Consider the following 19,395-nt stretch of genomic DNA (forward strand, 5'->3'; position numbering starts at 1 on the left):
AAGGCTCGGCTTGCTCACTCTATCCCACACAAAAACAAGTTAAATCAGATGTGTGTAAATACTACGGATTCCGATCTAAAAGATGGCGGGGAGATGAGGTTACCACCATTTATTTAGCCTCAATTTGTGAAGGAAGACCTTATGATTTATGATTATTTAAGATAAAATAAAAAGATGTGTGTCCTCTCTGTGGTGCAGTAACAATATTTGTTTCCTAACAAAAGTCCAATTGTAGTTTTTATTTTAAAATTTTAAGATTATTTCAATGATTTTCTGGATAAAATTGCAATTATGTTAGACAGGATCATTGTGACATGAAATTTTCATTTTGTCTCATGCCTGATCCAGTCACTCAACACAACTTTGATTTGATTATTCATTCTGAAGAGAGGAAATAATATGATCATTACCACCCTCCCGCGGTGGATTATAAGCATATAAACACACACTCCCTGTAGTTCTTCTGCAAATCTGAATTGTCATTGTCACAGAAACCTCAGTGCAACACCACCACATCATGTTTTTATATCATGGGAATGCATGCATACTTCTCGACTTCCTCTTCATGCACTTTAAGTTGGCATAATGTCAAGGCTTGTTGCACAAGTTATAAAACCTATTATTTTTTTATTTTATTTTAGGTGTTATTTCTTCTTTATTTCATGACAGGCAGAATTGGAAAATAGTTGTCAACACTTGAATTGTTGTTGTCATTAAACAATTTGGGCAGCAATTATTGTGCTGGAAAACACCAAACCAATCTGGCAACACTGCTCCCACTCCTGTTCATTGACGGAAAACCCCAACCCAGTTCTCAGCCCGCTCATTTAAATATACCCCCCTTCCTTGTGTCTTCACCAGTCTAGAGCAGAGAAATGAAGAGTTGCAGGTGGAGGTCGTCCGGTTGAAAACAAACCTCGCACAGCAGCGGCACTGGTACCAGGTTGTCCAGGCTAAGATCGTGGAGTCTGAAAGGGCCCGGGCTGCCGCCGAACTTCGCAATGCAACTCTGCAGAAGGAGATGGATCAGTTCTTTGACACCTTTGGAGAGCTCAACAACGAGGCCAAGAAGACAGAATGTATCGTCAAGAGCTTTTGAGAAAGGAAATGTATGAATTGCGTGTGATGATATGAACGGTGTGAAAAGTGAAGTACAAAAGGCAGAAGACTGGCTAGTCTTTAAACTCTAGTTAGGATCTCATAGTAGAATATTTCCTTCCCTCATTGTAAAAGGTCTAAAAGGTAACTCCACCTATTTTACACATTAGTGTGTGTTCACAGGTCTTGGGGAGTACTACTGCATATGAGAAAAAAGTAGTACAAAGCCATTTGTAGCTCCGGAGGAAGCTGCATGTTATCTGATAAATTGCCTCCAGCCAAGTTGCATTGTAGGTAATGTAGGCACCAGGCTTTGAAAAGGAAGATGAACGCATGGAATAAAAACGGCGATATCTCGTTCTGCTGTATCAATTTTGATTGTCTTTAAACTGTCCGTCCAACAGTGTTATAGATGAGCAATGTCAGACCACAGACGTCTACATTACCCACAATGCAACAAGTGACATCATTGGATGGAATGACAGATTACCTACAGCTTCCTCTGGAGCCACAAAAATGCAGTAATACTCCTCCTACCTGTAAACACATGTTAATGTTTAAAGTTACCCTTTAACTTATGTACAGTTATTCCAGAGAAATGTACAAAACAACATCACTGAAAGAAAATGAATCACTGATGTCCACTTTATTAGTTACTTAGGGGCAAATGATGTTGGCCAAGTGATTATATTGTGGTCATTGCAATCACACAGGACATCTCTGAAAATAAAAGAAGAAACAAACTGAACAAAATGTGAGATGTACAGTGTATACAATCAAGCGTTTTTCTCTCTCTTTTTTTGTTTTTTTTTAAAACATGGTAAACACACAAGAAGTTCTGAGCTCTGTAATGCTCAGTCTAAATCTGATAAGATTTTTGGGAGTGAATTGGCCACTCCTCTGGTCGTTTAAGGCATGGTTGAAATAATAAGGTCATGGTTTATAAAAGAAACAAATTATAGTGTACAACATGGTGCTTTCAAGTCCTCAGTGACTCCATAGTGTCATATTTCTGCATGTCCATCACACTGTGCAATCAGTTCTGCAAAAAAGCAGCTCCAAGGTTCATTTAAATTTCCGTCTCGAGTTCCAAGGTCCAGATTTTCAGTCGGGACTCCACAGTCATATCCTCATTTTAATCCTGCTTTTTGTTGAGGGGCCAACTTCCTCCACAGATGCTGCCTTTGAAACCAGGCGTCTGCTGCTCTTGATGACGATTCAGAGGAGATAATGAAGGAGAGCGCTGCACAGTACATTTTGATAACACACACATACGCGCACACACACACACACAAGGCTTACAAGGCAAAAAAACATCTGCATCAAACAGGCTTTCAGAACCAAAAACATCAAGGTACTGTAAGTAGAAGAACTGACATGAACAGATTTCTCTTTAGAACAAAAACTACGGTATCTTATTGGCATCTTTAATGCCTTCATGCAAGTCAAACACTGTTATTTGTGTTTTACTGCTTTTACATGTGTTCTACGTGATGTCTGAGTCATGATTAACGTTGACTGTCCCAGTACTCATGGAATGGTTTAGAAAGGAGCAGCCAAAGCACTGATTTGTTGATGAAATGCTTTGACGTGAGGCTTCACTTACATGCGCCTCGATGATTGTGTGCAACATTCTGCAAGAACACAAAAATAAATACATGCATCTTTTTGCCTCTCCTGAAATTACATTACTTTGACCTCTTTTGATATTCAATTTGTCAGTCAGTACCTCGTGTCAAATGGGCGTAATTGCAGTATGTGGTTCGACAGATATGTTGGGTTTCTTATCAAAACAAGCACACCTTATCTATTAGTAGTGAGTCTACAGCTACTATGAGAGTCAGATCATGACATCTTCACATACAGTACGTTATATCAGGAAATAAAACTGTAACACTGCAACCACAGCTTCCCCTAGCTGTCAGGAGGAAAAGCTCAAAATCCACATCACTCCAGCCAATTAATAACAAAAAAAAAAAAAAAAACACTGTGCAGAAAGCACCACTGTGGAGATCTGCAATACTGCAAGCTAGCTAAAGGATCAATCAAACTTTGGATTGGAGTCTGATCATCAGATGGACATCAGATAGTCGGCATGGTCGACTTATGGTCAGCTTTTGTTCGTATTGGCGTAACATGCATGAGCAGCTGGCAGCTGTGGTTTATGTTCAGTGCGTATCTGCTCTAATTGGATGACAAAAACCTCTGGTCTCAACTTAATATTCGCTAAAAAAATAGAACTATTAAAATACAGGCATACAGAACAAACAACAACCCCCCACCGACTCCTGGTAACCTGAAAATCCATATGGATGCATACGTACATCATATATACTTGATCAAGTTAAACAATATCCATAGCGATAGCTTTGACCTCCTTTGACCAGCAGTCCGAACACAAAGTGTGAAGTTGAAGAGGATCAACAAGATAAACGTCGCACACAGAAAGAAAATAGAAAAATAGACCTTTTCATTGAGGTTAAAGAGGAAAGAAGAGAAACTCAGGATAAAAAAGGGACAAACAAAAAAATAACTGAACAGAAAAGGAAATTGGGGTTATGAGGGAGTAAAGAGAAGAAAGAAAGGTGATGGTTGTTGTTTGGATATTGTAAATGGGGAACAAGCAGACAGGCAGACACGTGGCCGTGGACTGTGTTCACTGACTCTCGTCCAGCGGCCCCGTCAGTGTGTCAATGCTGCTGCTGTCTGTGTCCGAGGCCAACGTTTGCTCCGTGGACATGGACGAGATGTCGTTGGCTGATGAGGACTGGGAGGCTGAACCTGACACCACATCTGATGCATGAAACACACAATGGAGAGAACCAGGAGATACAAGTTTAGAGAGTTGAAGGGGAAACCAGTCAGCTCAAGCTTGTTTTGCTCCGAGTCTTTAAAGCAGTTTGGTGCCCAATATTGCAGATAATAAAGATGATGCATGTACCTGAGCAGTCTTCTTTCATCAGACCATTCTTGTTCCTCTCCTCCCAGTCAATCACCTCTTCATAAATGAGTTCTGTAGAAAAACAGGAAATGTTGGCTATCGTCACTGCGTGCTGACAGCGAAACCTTAACAGGCACAGGAAATTCAAAGCCGTGAATTTGTAGTTTGATATGTGTTAATAAGCTGTGGTCCTGCCATTAGCTCGTTGTCACATCGTACTGTTTGTTGCTACATTTTATAGCCTTTATTTTTGGACACTGGGTTGTGAAATAATATGGCAGTTTTGTCATAGAGAAAAATGCTCCACAGGTGAAATATGAACATTTATCAGATTTTCCAACATTATGCTTACAGGAAGCTTTCTCCAAGAGACAAACATTTATGGCCAACATGAATTACAGCAGAACTGAATTTGTCCTTCCTTGAATTGTCGAATTGATTTGGTGCATTTGAGGCATGAGCAGATATATTCCTCAGACACAGAACGCAGTGTTCAGCACAAACAACCTTTTTTACCATTACACTGTTTGCCAAGACTGTGTATTGTCATATAAACCTTCACATCAGTGTTGGTTTTGTTTGTGTCTAATTGAAACATTTATACTGTTCAGGCATTTTAGTTTTCATGACAAAAGTCAAAACAAACAATGGAGATTTTTTGCTGTTACTCAAAAGCTTAGCACATTACATCAAGTGGACATCTACTTATAGATTTGGAAGAAACATTCTTGATAGAGCTACATGTAGGTTGATTTCCTGCAACTTCAACCAAATAGGGTAAGCTGCACTGCTGTTAGCCTTCCCTAGAGGGCAGTGTATCCTACCTTTCCATTGCTCAATGGTGTGCTCTCTCTCTTCCAGCTGCTTATCTGAAATCTGGGGAGGAGGCTGAGAAACAAAGAGAAATAAATATGTCAGCAATGTTGAACACAGCTGTTGCATTGATCAAAGGCTTCACTACTAGAACGTTCTCCTCACCGCGTCGGCCTCTGCGGGATCGTACCACACGTGGATGTACGGGTGATTTAGGGCTTCTTCTACGGAGATGCGGCATTCAGGATCAATGACCAGCATTTTGGACAGCAGGTCTCGTGCTTGACCTGCTGTTATGGCAACACAAGAAGGACAGTGTTACCATGGAAAAAAATATCTCATGACATCACTTCATTTTAGTGACCTTCATGAGAACTGATTACTTCCCCTTTGGGAGCTGGGTAACATCTCTTTGAATGTCAAGATTTGCTCTCTGGTTTCAGTGATGTGAGCTCTGACTCTAAATGTCACAGATCAGGGCACAGAAACTTTTGACCTGCATGATCATCCTACGAACTGAGCGAACAAGAGGTTCAGTTTTCAACGTCATTTTGTTGAGAAATGTCTCAATAATATACTGCAGACAAACGCCTCCATTTCAGTAAAATCAAAAGTGTCCTTGAGAAGCCATTTAAAACTCATGAAATCTGGCAATCGTCTAAAGTATCAGTGCTATTAAACTGGAACTGTTACTAATTTCAAATTAAGTTGCACAAGTGTATTATAGTGTGCAAAACACTTACTCTTCAGTTTGTCATGTTCTGAGTCAGAAGGAAAGGCCCAGTCCGGGAATAGCTCTGCGAAGCTGACGCCAGGATACTGCGGCTTGTTCATCACATAGTTCCTCACGGTTTCCATTAGTCGGTTCATAAACTCCAGACTGGGCGTGCCCAGAACCTCAATCACCTTATTCCACTGGTCGATGTCTGGACAACACACTTGTTAAGGGAAACTATTTGATTAGGCACACAATCAATAAAGAAATGCATGAAATTGATGCACTTTGCATAACGTGTTTAAACAGAATAAAGAATCTTAAGTCATGGTAGCAGATATGTGGGTCTGTATTTAGGCACAGTGATTCTTTGAGCCAAATGTTAATGTCAGCCTGCCAACATGCTGATGTTAAGCAGGTATAGTATTTACTATTTTTACCATCTAGGTTTAGCATCTTAGCACGCAAACATTTGCTAATTTGCAAAAAACACAAAGTACAGCTGAGGCTGGTGGTAATGTCATTAGTTCTGCAGGTATTTGGTCCTAAATCAATGGAGAAATGTCAGCTTGATGATGGTGCTAGACTGATGATACATTTCGTGCCAATCCATCTAGTAGCAACACTGACATCCCCACAACCACGTCCCTAGCATTGCTAAAAATACTGATAGGCACATTCTGTGGGCCTGCAGGCTTACAATTGCAGTAAAATGCTAGAACATCCTCTGATGAAAAGCAATCTATTGTAGAATCACACTGCGCCCTGCATCTATTCTCAGCTACTCGGGTGTAAATGGACAGCGGCACTAAAAAGAGCTGGTGAGTGAAGCGGTGACCAAACACATTAGAAACAGAGAACCGGCCAATATAAATGCAAATGAATTGAATTGTTTCAATCTGGTTTTCCTTATCAATTAAGGGCGTTAAAACTCTGGAGATTAATAATCATCGCAGAGGGCAGGAAACACATGCGGCTCTCTGCTTAAATCAGGGTGTGCTGGGAATCTTGAGTGATCCTATACAACAGATTAGAGGAGGGCGTAACAGGAAGATGTCTTGACAGACAAAGGTGCTCTGAGAATTACAAGTCAAGAAAATTGTCAAGATGAATGAGATACTTTGTATTAAATGGAGGTTTGATGGAAGGACAATGAGTGGCACAGAGATGATGAGAGCGGAAAAAGGATACGGTCGGTGCCCTGGAAGATGACGCTGCCTTTTACCATCTCTCCCATGATACACCCCACGGACCAGATGTCCACTGGGAACAGAGAACACACAAACATAAATACACACACAGACAAGATATCAAATAATAATCACACAACATCAACCACATAATGTAACTCTAAATATAGAGTAAAATCACATGTGGATGGTGCACAGATGAACACCACGCTCCATGCTTTAAATATAAACGATAAACATTGAAATTCAGCGCACTAGCTCTCATTATTTTGGTCCATCCTCAAGCTGTGGCCTGATGCTTTCATCATACTCATCTTCAGGCTGGCTTTCTTTTATTCTCTCAGACTCGGGAGCCTTCCAGGCCTTTCTCCTCGCCTCTGCAGCTCTGCTGCTTATCAGTTTACACAGCTGTTGCTTTCTTCATCACTTTCCCTGTGTGCGCTTAGCAGAGTAGGATGTAGTTTCTCTCTCTCACTCTCTCTCTCTTTCTCTCCTTCTGAGCTGGCTGTTTGCTTCAGAGCATGTATATCTGGCAAACAGCCATTAACTCCACTCTCCCCTCTATTTCAGTTTCACTGAAGCAGAAAGTTCTCTGTGCTCCGGTTACATCTCCGGATGATACAGACCACTTTAGGTCTTGTCTACAAACACAATGCATAAATCATACATTTAAATGTTGGGCAGGCTACACTTTTCTTTGTGACTGCTCTAACTGGGTAGTTACACTCGTAACTGGGCTGAGGGATGTTATTTCCTGTAAGGCCAGTGTTTTCAAGTGTTTTGATTAAGTCCTGTTTGTAACACTTCCTCTATGTAATGTTTCATGCATCACCTTGTAGTTAAGCTACTTTAGAAAAGACCTGAACAACTTGACTGTTTTCTAGACAAATGACACACTATAAAAATATGCAAATCTGAAGCACAAACCGATGGCTTAAGCATCTCTAAATAACTGCAAGCTATTAATCAAACTACTGTTTCTTATCCTTGTTCCAATGTACTTAATAAACTATTCATGATTTAAAACATCTATGCCTCCTAAAACATCTATGAGGGTCTTGTGTCAACACTTAGAGAGAAGGACTGATAAGGACATAAACAAGGAAAGATAAAGTCCTTTCCAGGAAAGAAGATTTAGGAGAGATCATTTCAGCCATTATGCATCCAACTGACCACAGGTCTACTGTAGCAGAGTAGTGGCATTGTAAGGACACTGTCATCATCAATAAGCAAAATTAAATATAGCTGCAAGCAGCATTTATTCATTAAGCAGCTTTTAAAGCATAACAGTCACTGGGCCCTATTTAGAAGGTCTATAGTGCAGCGTGCTAGTGCGTTCAGGGTGTGTCCAAGTGCATTTTGCTAGTTAAACTGCAGAAAATCTGGGCGCAAAGTGCAGCGCACGGCACAAAGAGGTGGTACTGAGACTCTGAATTAGTCATGGGTGTGTTTTTGGCAGAACATAAATCAAACCAATCCGAGTGTCATCTCCCATTCCCTAAAGATTAAGAGACAGGTGCGCCAGGGCCGGGCACATATTAAACAGTAGCATTCGGCTGCTGGACCTTCTGCCCCGCCGTTTCACAATCATCTGTCCCGCCATGTCACAATCATCGGTCCCATCAACAACTCTATTTGACTGCATATGAAAATATACACCAATATCTAACTGAGGAGGAGGAGTGCTGCTGCGTGTCCCTCTATGTGTGCATGGATCTCAGTCCGTGGATCAGGCAGAACGGGTCATAAAATGTATCATCCTGATCAAAAACGGGTGTGAAGAGAGGGGAGAAACACGTCCTCAATGAGGAAAATTTTAATGAGATTACCTGCATCAATACTCCAGCAGCAGAAACGATATGTGTACCTGTACATTAACGTGCACATGTGCAAAATAACTGAAAGCAGCCTCTCTAATCATAAAATCAGAGTGTATGAATGGTGGGAACTCGCGTGTGTAGGCGCATCTAATGCGTCCTTTAAATAGCAGGAAACAGACCGCACAAGTACATTTGCTATTTACACAACTTGACACTTGCGCTGCGTGCTGCTTTGCGCCGTGCATAAGATAGAGCCCACTGTGTGTGTCGCTTGAGTCGTGAGTGAGTTTTTAAAGTCCGTCAAGTCCGTTTGCTGTCGGGACACTTTTTGTGGATAAAAATAATATTTACAATAATACAAATTGTTCCAAGATGGTTCTAGCACCTGCAGTGCCTGGATACCTAATAACCAGCTAGAGCCTGACTGATACTGGTTTAAAGACTTGTAGCAGTGGACTTCAGGGAGGGTTTTTACAATTGAACTGATTATTCTTAACAGCCGGCGCCATCTGTTCAGCTGTGATACGCTTTCTTTGTTTACTCAAATGCCGCTGTGTCTGGAAACAGTTGAATCTGTTAGATAAACTATGAAATCATGACAATGTTCCTTAAAGTCCTCATGCTTTCCTCTGCAGTATGGTCTGTTTTATGTTTTATTTCCATATAATGTGTATATACTGATGTTATAAAAGGTCATATTAACTAAACAATCACAATACATTTGTCGATGCCAAATTTATAAACAATTGTAGTGAGACACAGTAGTAAACTATTGTTTTAAGACTGGTGCTTGGCTGTCCTTACCATTCTCCTTGTACTTCATGCCCAGTATGACCTCTGGGGCACGGTAGTATCTGGTCACCACATAGGGGGTCATCATGAAGTTAGTGCAAGCTGTCCTGGCCAGGCCAAAGTCCAAGATCTTTAGAGTGCAATCTGACTTCACCACAATGTTACTGGGCTTCAAGTCCTGAGGAGAGAGACAATCAGAAACATACACACACAAAAAACATTACCCTTTTATTTCTATATTGATAGCAGCCACAGAAAGATAAGAATAGATGCCAGGCATTTTGGAGAAAATTGTTGCATTCAAACAACTGGACCAAAAGTGTTAAAGACCACCACATTCTTCCGAAACCTCTAATGTAAGGTTCTAGTATCCCTTTTCAGGTGGTAATAAATACATAGGATTGAACACCAAGTGGCTAATTAATGAGCAAATTAACACCAGCTTAAAGTCTGACATCTGGTGGCTTATTCTCTCCTTACAGAAGAGATGCAGAAGTGTACTCCAGGGTGTGTGAGTGCACTGTGACATCATTGTTGTGTGTGGTTACAGGTGCACAGAGCAGGCTTCTGACTGCAGGCAAGAAACGCTGCTTTTCAGTCTGATATTAAGTTACTCTTATGTAGAAACATTACTGTCTGTCAATTATTTCTTGTCTTGTTACCCTGTGGATGATGCCAGCAGAGTGCAGGTGCCTGATGCCACAGAGGATCTGGTAGAGCAGATAGGACATCCTCTCATGGTCCAGGTCCATGTGGATCACCTGGCATAGGCTGGCATCCATCAACTCCATCACCAGATACCTTAAAGAGGCCGCAAGAATGAAAAGAAATTCAGTTGGGCATAAATAAGAGGCAGAAATGTAGTAAAGGAGTTGATAAAAGAACAGTTACAAACAGAAAGAAGCACTCAAAGCAAAGAGACAGAGAGAGAAGAGAGGAGAAGAGGCTGACAGGTAAGTGAGGAATGCCACCTGAAAAGAAGAAATCACAGAGAAAGTAAACAACTTCATCTTAAATCTCTGAAGCCTACAGAAAGCTCAGAGTACATTGTTGCAGCCAAAAGCAACTTGAATGCCACTCACAGGTCCTGGAATTCCTCGAGCGACTTCTGAGGCGTGAACACATTGATCAGACGGATGATCTGCAAGCAGAGAGACAGGCCATTAGTCCACTCTGTGTATCTCCCATCTACATCCACTTGACTGTGGAGAGCGAGCCAACTGGGGCCACAGCACTAAGTGTGTTTGTCTAGATTCTCTCACTCTGAGCGAGAAATTACATTCTCATTGCAGCTCTTTGTTTCTGTACATTATTTCAATTTTGTTTTATCTTGACAGACAATTAACGTCCTTGTGCTTTGGCTACCAGGCATATTGCAGTCCTACTGTGAATCACAACAGTTAAATAAAAAAGGGAGGGATATCATTTGCAGGTTTCAAGTTGCTCATGAAACAATATGAGAAGATGTGAGGATACAAGCTACATTTTAATTTGAGCAGTTTTAAACCGCTCTGCAGAATTGATTAAATAAACCTATTTAACTGCTTTATTATGTTATTATACAGCACTTCATATATCTGTATCAAACATGTAGCACATATTTCAGAAGGTAGGAAAAAGAGCTGACATTAAAGGATACTTAAAACAATGGTCAGGCACTGATATAAACACGGAAACAGCTTTAAATGCTGCAGTCGCTCTTCCTGTTCATGTCGGTCATTAAGAAACCCTCCAAACCTGCTTCCAATTGGCTGTAAGCGATGAAAGTCCTTCCGTGCAAAAATACATCCAAACTTTAGTTGAGGCTAACATGAGGATTCAGCAGTCGGAGTTCATCAAATCAAGTGGGTTTCTTTCAAAGTTGCAGTGTTTTTAGGACAAAATTCCCTCTGTGTTACTGTCCCTCCGTTACAAATCAGCACAGAAACAAAAAGAAGGGATTCTGAACTCAAACCGTTGTTACTTTGAGTGATACTCACTTGATTTGTGTAACTAACTAACACTGCTGAATTCTCGCAATAACTTTGTAACATATTTTTGCACTGAACGAGGACGGTGGATTTTTGTCCCCTATCACTTGTGTTGGAATTACATCGGTAAAAGATCTCTTAATGGCCAGTATCAAGAGGAGGCATGATTTCCAAGCTGTTTGATTATACACATGAGCACCTGCCTATTGTTTTCTACTACACATGAACCTTTCCTTTAAATTAAAGTCTTACATTTTTGTGGTTGACACATTTGAGCAGCACCAGCTCCCTGTAAGCACGCTTAGCATGGGTCTGGTTCTGGAAGGGCCGACACAGCTTTTTCACTGCCACTGGGATACCAAGGACTGTATCTAGAGCAGAGCTAGTCACACATGGTATGGAGGAGGGAACAGAAGGAGACAAAGGTTAGCGAGGAAGAAAATAAATGCATCCTGAGGAGCAAAGCTGTTGAAAAAACAGAAGCTATTTAGGAGTCACTGGATTTAACACAATTTCATCATATGTGATTTGTTAACACAATATGAAATTTCATTTTTAATTATTGATTCCTGTTCCTTTTGGTATATCGCGACACCCCTTTTCTGAATTTATGTGCAAGACAGACAGACTGACTAATCATTATTGCCATAATAGGCATTTTTCACAGCATTTAGTGACAATTTAATGACGGATGCACAATAAACAATGCCATCTACACATCATGGGTTTCGTCGGATAAAGGCTTTAAAACAAAATATCTGCATCTGCCTGAAATGAAAATGTCTGCAGATATGCAATAGGCCAATAAGCTGACAATTTAAAATGTGAATGGGGCACAAACAGTTGTGGGTTTCTTATTTTACCCAGTGACTGTGCACATTTTGACCAGCATCATTGTGTCTGTGTCTGCCAGTGGACTATTGTTATAAAAAATCCAATATTGTGCATCCCTAGTTTTGAATAGTCATAGTAGTAAAAGCACAGGTGTAACTGATAATATTAATAACATACTGTAGATGTGTCGCAGTGAGTCAGCATGCTGAAAGCATGAAGCAGCTAAATGGTATTCAGCCATTTATCATTTACGCCTCTGATTTTCCTGCTGTGGCATGTAAACACATCTGTAGTGAAATCTGCCTTCTAGGGCCCACCACAAACTGGACAGAAGTTGACTTTACTTATGCAGCACCTAACATGTTTATGTAATTAGGAGGAGGTCAGGATATTAACAGCACCCTGGGGCAGTGGTGACACAACCACCAACATGCTAATGAAGCTACAGCCTCTCACCAGACGATGCCCTGGGCCCCGGAGCCGATGGCGCGGAGCTGCTGGTAGCGCTTGAGTACAGTGAAGGTGGAGTCTCCCACCTGGACGCTGTAGAACTGGCCCTCCGCCTCACTCATCCTGCTGAACAGTCAGGACCACCAGCACTGTCTGCAGGAGGGGAAAAACAGAAAACGGATAAAGACCCAAATAGAATGGTAAACAAGTTAAAGCACATTAATAACCTGAAACCATTGTGATGAGGTTACTGCATGATGGAACTGAATCACTCAGATGATCCACAGTGAATGGCGGGGCCTAATATGGTTCCATCTGTCAGTCCCTGGCATCACTCCCTTCATTTTCAGGCCAGACTAAAGCCAAGCAATCTATCACCGCTTTCTGCCCAGTTTGTTCATCTGACAGAGGTAACAGTGGGTTGAAGCTGAAGCCGAGGTTGGAAATGTAACGGTGTGTGTGTGTATTGTGTGTGTAGTGGAGAACAGAGGAGGCTGACAGCTTGGAGTTCCTGAGGCTCTCACTGCCAGCTTTAAACTCATGCTGACACACTCATGCTCAGTAAACACATACATAACACACACACGCACGCACACTGATGCTGGCAGCATTAGGCTTGAGCGTGTTCATTATTCTCTGATCTGCATCCAGCTTCATAAGCATGTGCACAGCCGTCAGCATGCGATGAGAGATGGTAATTGATACATGTTTACACGTGATGTGTTTGTGTGTTTATAAAAAATATGTCGGTGTTAGTACTGATTCCTCAGGCAGGAAGTGGAGGAGGAGTGGTATTCTTGGCCAGGGTTTGTGTGTGTGTGTGTGGGCGAAGACACACAGTTATGTAGCTATGCAACAGCGAGCAGTCATGTCTGTTTGTCATTCCTTCAGAAAACAGCCACAGGTTAAATGCAGTCTGATATTTAAGCCTTTTCTGTTTGACAGGCAGTGAGGGCACAAGAACTCGTTGGTTCTCATGGTCAGAGTGCTAAAAAGACAGACGCAGCAGGGCCGAGGTTATGATCGCAGAGAGACGAAATGACATCTCAAGATGCTTTAATTGTAAAGCTAGTCAGTCTCAGCTTTGACACTGACAGCATTACAAAGAAGTGCAGCGAGTGAGCATCTACAGCAGAAGAATTATGATTACATTTTGTGGCTGCAGAGTGTTTTCATCAAAAGATGTTTTTTTTTTAATTCTGAAAGAAAAATTCTTAACACGAAAGGCTTTGATGACTTGATAGCAAAGAAAATCAAGTTTTGTAACTTATGGAGCAAGAGACTCTGACATACTCTCCACCTCAGAAATCACCAGAGAAATGGCAGAGGGTGAGCAAAACCCACCTGACATTTGCCTTGCTTCAATTGCTGCCGACCTATTTACACATGGCACTACACGTTATTGTAGAGCCTGTTTAATATGCAACAGAATTTATACAATATATGAAGTAGGGAGTCCTTGGCCTGAACTATTTAAGATCCCTGTACAATGTTAATTATCATCAAATCAACTGATAGTGAATATTATTTTTATTATTAGTAGTAGTATCATTAGAGCTATTGATTTAAGAAACATTTTTCGTATCATTTTCTCCATATTAACGTACATATTTACGACGTAAATCAGTAGTTAACAGGTATAACAACAATTACAATTGTTGCAGTCCATGCTACTATTATTTTCATTATGAATCAGTGTTGACAAAAACATCTCAGGTAGGACAACAACAAACTGAACATTAAATGGTGAAATTAGCCTTAAAGGTCCAGGGATTATGGAGTATTTTGATGGAAAACATACATATATCTACTTTCAAAATCTGTTATTATTTGCCGAAAAATGTTCTCATCTCCATTTTTACGTCATGAAATATAAAGGGAAATTGCAAAACAGCAATACTAAACTGTTATTCTGAAAAGTAATACAAAATATTATATTTATCATGCTGCAGTTAAGAAACAATTTAGTGATTTTAAGTCTTTAATCTCCCCCTACAAACACACACATTAGCATATGCTACAACAAATACACAAGGCCTCCTTCCCACTTTCTCTCATCATTCAGTTAATTTGACAACAGCAATGATTTCCCTTCTAATTTAAAATGCATCTGTTAAGATATTTCCCACTGTGTTTTCTTTATGTCTTTTGATTGTGTTTTCTATCCCACAGAGTCTCTCTCTCTCTCTTTGTTATCTTTGTTTATTTCCTATGTCGGTTGTTTGCTTCTTTCATAAGCCCAGGTTTTAAATCTCTCTAGAACATGCCATCATTTCTCTTTTCTGTGTTGCTTTGTGATATGCTGACCAAATTTCAGTGTTAGTGGGTGTGGGTCTGCAGGCGCACCATTACTCAGATGAAAAATGAATCCTTCTCATCTCTATCTACTTTCTTCTTCTGCCTCCCCGGCTTTTTCTCCTCCTTCTCACATGTACATCCAGCTGGCTCTCCCACTACAGGGAGAGAGCAGTAAAGACCTTTACTTCCTTCATGCTTCTCGTACTCTTTCCATTTTCCTCGGCTTTGTTTCCCTTTATTGTTCCTTTATGCTCCTCACATTCCCTCACTCCTCTGACCTTTTCTGTGTTCCTTCCATCTTCCCCGTGGTCTCCTCAAAGATATCCCCACTGAGTGACTGAAAGGTACTGACAGATATATATTTGATGGATTTTTTGATTATGTCATGCAAGCAGAGCTTCTCCCACTTGATTACACATGTGTTTAAGATGCAGGTGCAGCTAAAACAACATGCTACAGCCTTGGCTGTGCTCAATTAGAATAAAAGCAGGCAGCATGAATTCTAGGTCATGGATTCAACACAGCACATGAACACTTTGTGTAGCAAATATCCTGCAACACATTTCCCTCTGAGGGAAATACACACTGCTATTTTAGCCTGGAAGCTGCACTGGTTAACAGCGGCACTTTTTTCTCCAGTATTTTTTCACCCAAGCGTCTCATGCTCTGATTCACAACACACACATCAAGCTAAAGAACACTATGAAGGGGCCATTAATCATAACCAAAACCCATTTCAACTACAACAGATACAGCTTATGTACAAGCCATCACTTGCTGCCAAGCTAGGCATGACTCTCGGGCTCGGCTAAATGTTCAGTTTACTCAGCACAGATATACGGACACTGATAGGGAAAAACTGAAGTGAGGTGAAAATTGCATGTAAGCTCAGAAAGCAAGACAGAAAGCAGCAGCAGCCACCTGTTATAATTCTGACGAACAGACATTGAGTTTGGATTAGTGAAAATGTTTATGCCCCCAAAGAAATTTAGGTCACTGTGGGAAGCTGCAACTTTTTTGATAAAGATAAAATGTGTGACAAAACAACATTATAATGAAGTATTGTAGTGCTACAGTGATGTCTTGGCCTGCAAATCTTGTACAGATGTGAGGAAACATTTTTTTGTTTGGTACAGACCTCAACAAACATCTCATCATCATGATTTTAATAGTTTTTCCAGGAAAAATGAAAACTGGAATGCAAAAATGATCATTCACACTAACCGTGAATTATCATCGCAACCATAAAAAAAAAAGTATGATGCAATGTGATTTTTTTTTTTTACCATACTATGCTTCCTTATCAAAGACTAATAGGATATACAGATAGTAGAATCAACAAACTAGCTCATACCATTTATAATAGTTGCACAATTGCTTCCCTTGACTTCAGTAATGACAGTATCATGATACAGCCAATTAGGCAATATTCAAGACCATTATCTAAAACACATCATTATGAGGAGGAAATCCTACCCACTGAATGTCATAACACTGCAAAACAGCAGATACCAGGCACAGGGCGGGCAATTATGTGTGTAATAAGGGTGTTTTTGGCTTCAACAATTAAAGAAACTTGATCAGTCACAATATTAACTCACAACAAAACTGCTGGTTACTCAACCTACAAACTGGCTGATCACAGACGTTTAAGTGTGTGTGAAGAGAACATTGTAATTAACCAGTCTCTGCTTCCCAAACATCATTAAGGATGCAAGCAAGGGCACTCTCACTGCAAAGACAACCTGGTAAAGATTCAAGAAATAATTTAGCTGGTTGCCTTCTCCTTCCAATTTTATAAATGCTTCGCTAGAGACAAGTGAGAGAAGAGAAGAGAAGAGGAAGAAATTTCTCCTTTTATAATTAAAAGGTTAAGATAAGTTTCATTTTAATGGTTTCTTTTTTTGGTTTAGCACAGTTTGAAGTTTAAGAGCAAAATATAGATATACATGTTCCTTAAAATGGGTAAGTCAATATGACATATCATTTAAGTCAAGTAAGTTTTGTTCATAGAGCCCAAAATAAATTGCATTCATTTGGCGGGCCCTTTTGTCCAAAGCAACTACATTTGTGCATACACATAAATCTGCAGCAATTTGGGGCTCACTGTCTTGCTTAAGGATACTTCAACATGTGGCAAATGGGAGCCTGGCATTGAACTACCAACCCTATAATTAAGGACAGACATGTTTTACCAAGATACCGACTGAGCTTCAGTCACCGATAAATCAAATCAAATAACTGCAATTCTCATATTTGCCTTAGTTGCACAGCCCTGATTCATCTTATAGTGTGTGCGATGCAAAATAAAAGGGCTTTAAGTTTCACTGTATTTAAGAGAACTGAGATTTGTGCAACATGTGTCATCATTCAGTTATCAAACCAATGTAAACTGGCAAAAGGCAGAACTGAAAGAAACAGTTACAATGTCAAAATGCCTCGGTAAAGAAAGAAACCAATATGATGATAAAGTATGGCAAGAGACTGCATGATTTAATGCTGCACTGCTTATTTGTCACACACTTATTATGGCATGCATGTCCTTCAAAATCCAGAGTTGTAAAGGCAAGTGATTCGGATAATTTCACCACTTCGCTCAAGTTGTTGATGAAAAGAAACGACCTTCACACAAACATCACCATCCTCATCCACCGTCCAGCTCAGTCCAGCCCAGCCTTGGGGTCTGATGTGGCCTTGGCTCTGGGTTGGCAGCTGGATGGGAGTCAGTGAGCTGGCTATGATGTCAGATTAGCATGGCCTGAAGACTCAGCATCTCATGCTGATGTGGCAGAGTTACAAAACACAGGGACGGCCAAATCTACATCTAGGCTGCTGCTGCTGCTGCTGCTGCTGCACTAGAGATGTCTGACCAGTCTCTTTAAGAGGATGGAGGATGGAGGGAGTTAATGGAGAGAGATGCTAGTGCCACATGTGTCGCTCTTGTCTCTTAGCTTCCTTTCATGTGAGACCTGTACTGTGTGTATGTAATGCCACTATACCCTGCCACCATGTTTATGCTTTGACGTGCTTCAGACCTGACAGACTAATCCCTGTACACATGCTGCCTCATATGTTGACAAGCCTCTGACACAGCATGCCACATGAACTAGACGGAGGGGGAATATAGCAGTAGCGTTAGCTCTCATCACATCTACACCTGTTTTTGTATACTGGTTTTAAAACCTGAGCTTTACTCGGCCGACAGAAATGTCATTCATTTGGCCGTAGTTACATCAGCTTAGCTCTACGGGGGCAGCTGTGTGCACTGACAAGCCGGTGCTAGCCTTTAACAAATAAGGTGGATGTAAAACTGAGATTTTTAAAAAATAATTTCCGCACACACACACACACACACACACACACACACACACACACACACGCAGAGGTATGATGAAGTCACCCGTGTACGATGACACACCGCGGCCGCAGCACCGCTGGCACTCGGACGTTAACAGTCAGAAACCGTTGGTATACACAGCCTAACCCACACTAACATAACACGTCGGCTTAACTCACGGCTCGTTTAATATCTTATAAAGTTACCTAGACCTACACTCCCCGTCTTTTTCACTTCTGTCGGCAGCAATGCGGTAGTCGGGCCGGGGCTCAGCTGAAAGCTCTGACGGACCAACGGACGACAGAGGAGGCGGCAGCAGCCAGAACCAGACCTTACCTTCTCCCTTCAACGTCCCCAGGGCACTCCCATGCATCGAAAACACAGATAAAACACTATCTCCGTCTCTCAGCCCGAAGCCAGACTTGGAAAAGTTTCGGAAAACCGGCTGTCACGACAGATAGACCTCCCTCCAGTTCCTAGCTTAACTCCAGCGGCAGCGCGGAGGGACGGGTGCGGAGGAAGGGAACGCCACAACAAGCGGAGAGGGAGCCTGCGGGTGACGTCATCACGCATGGTGTACGTGGGCGCAAACTTTATTTTGTCTTCCCCCAAAAAAGTGGGTGGAAAAACTTTTCGTTCCGAGTGGAAGAGCATTTATATGTAAGAGCATTTATATGGAAGAGCATTTATATGGAAGAGCATTTATATGGAAGAGCATTTCTGCCAGTTAAAGAAAGAAAAAATAAAAATAAGAAGATTAAAACTACGATTGATGAAAAGATATTAATATAAGTTATTATATGGTAAGAAAAAGTCATAACTAAGACATAAAAATATTTTGATTATGAGATAAATCATAATTATTCGATTAAAACATTTTACATTCAAAACATGTTACAAGATTATACATTTTGAGGCAGTGATGAAGCAGATAGTTAAAATGAACAACTCTTTTACAAGCTTCGACAGTAAAATATTGTTTAGATGTTAATGTAGGCCTATAAATAATAATATAGTATCTAATACTATATAATATGACATTGACGGGGGCCATTCTGCTGGGGGCTATAATTTGTACTTCTGATACTTGAACTAGACTATTTCTGCATTTTGAATTTAAAAAAATATATCCCCATT

At 40.8% G+C, this 19,395-nt stretch overlaps 2 protein-coding genes across 4 annotated transcripts in view; one reads left to right on the forward strand and one right to left on the reverse strand.

Annotated features, from left to right (window-relative positions):
• LOC311257215 (uncharacterized protein) overlaps positions 1 to 2,781 on the forward strand; it is a 28,892-nt gene extending 26,111 nt beyond the window's left edge. For both annotated transcript variants that reach the window (XM_084352731.1, XM_084352732.1), the window contains one exon: positions 862 to 2,781. In XM_084352731.1, the coding sequence (XP_084208857.1) occupies positions 862 to 1,099 (238 nt within the window). In that variant the 3' untranslated portion in view covers positions 1,100 to 2,781. The remainder of the gene's footprint in view (positions 1 to 861) is intronic.
• Positions 1,726 to 18,801, reverse strand: mapk9 (mitogen-activated protein kinase 9). 2 transcript variants are annotated; one of them, XM_084352729.1, is made up of 12 exons: positions 18,595 to 18,801; positions 12,630 to 12,776; positions 11,592 to 11,721; positions 10,452 to 10,510; positions 10,032 to 10,170; positions 9,382 to 9,547; positions 6,759 to 6,830; positions 5,596 to 5,778; positions 5,018 to 5,142; positions 4,864 to 4,927; positions 4,040 to 4,111; positions 1,726 to 3,891 (listed from the first exon to the last, which is right to left on the reverse strand). In XM_084352729.1, the coding sequence occupies exons 2-12, from the start codon at positions 12,743 to 12,745 to the stop codon at positions 3,755 to 3,757; spliced, it is 1,263 nt and encodes a 420-aa protein (XP_084208855.1). In that variant the 5' UTR covers positions 12,746 to 12,776; positions 18,595 to 18,801; the 3' UTR covers positions 1,726 to 3,754. The 2 variants fall into 2 exon arrangements, with proteins under 2 accessions (XP_084208855.1, XP_084208856.1); XM_084352730.1 differs by lacking the exon at positions 18,595 to 18,801 and adding an exon at positions 18,465 to 18,575.
• Positions 18,802 to 19,395: the final 594 nt, after the last annotated feature.

The sequence above is a fragment of the Pagrus pagrus genome, assembly GCF_965226575.1.
Source record: "Pagrus pagrus genome assembly, chromosome: 5".
Classification (NCBI taxonomy): domain Eukaryota; kingdom Metazoa; phylum Chordata; class Actinopteri; order Spariformes; family Sparidae; genus Pagrus; species Pagrus pagrus.

Excerpts from the sequence above, each read along its gene's own strand:
- mapk9 (XM_084352729.1), bottom strand. The coding sequence starts at position 12,745 with ATGAGTGAGGCGGAGGGCCAGTTCTACAGCGTCCAGGTGGGAGACTCC. Across the intron at positions 10,511-11,591 it reads AATGTGTCAACCACAAAAAT|ATCATCCGTCTGATCAATGT; the intron begins GTAAGACTTTAA and ends CTCTGCTTGCAG. Across the intron at positions 9,548-10,031 it reads CTGCTGGCATCATCCACAGG|GACTTGAAGCCCAGTAACAT; the intron begins GTAACAAGACAA and ends CTCTCTCCTCAG.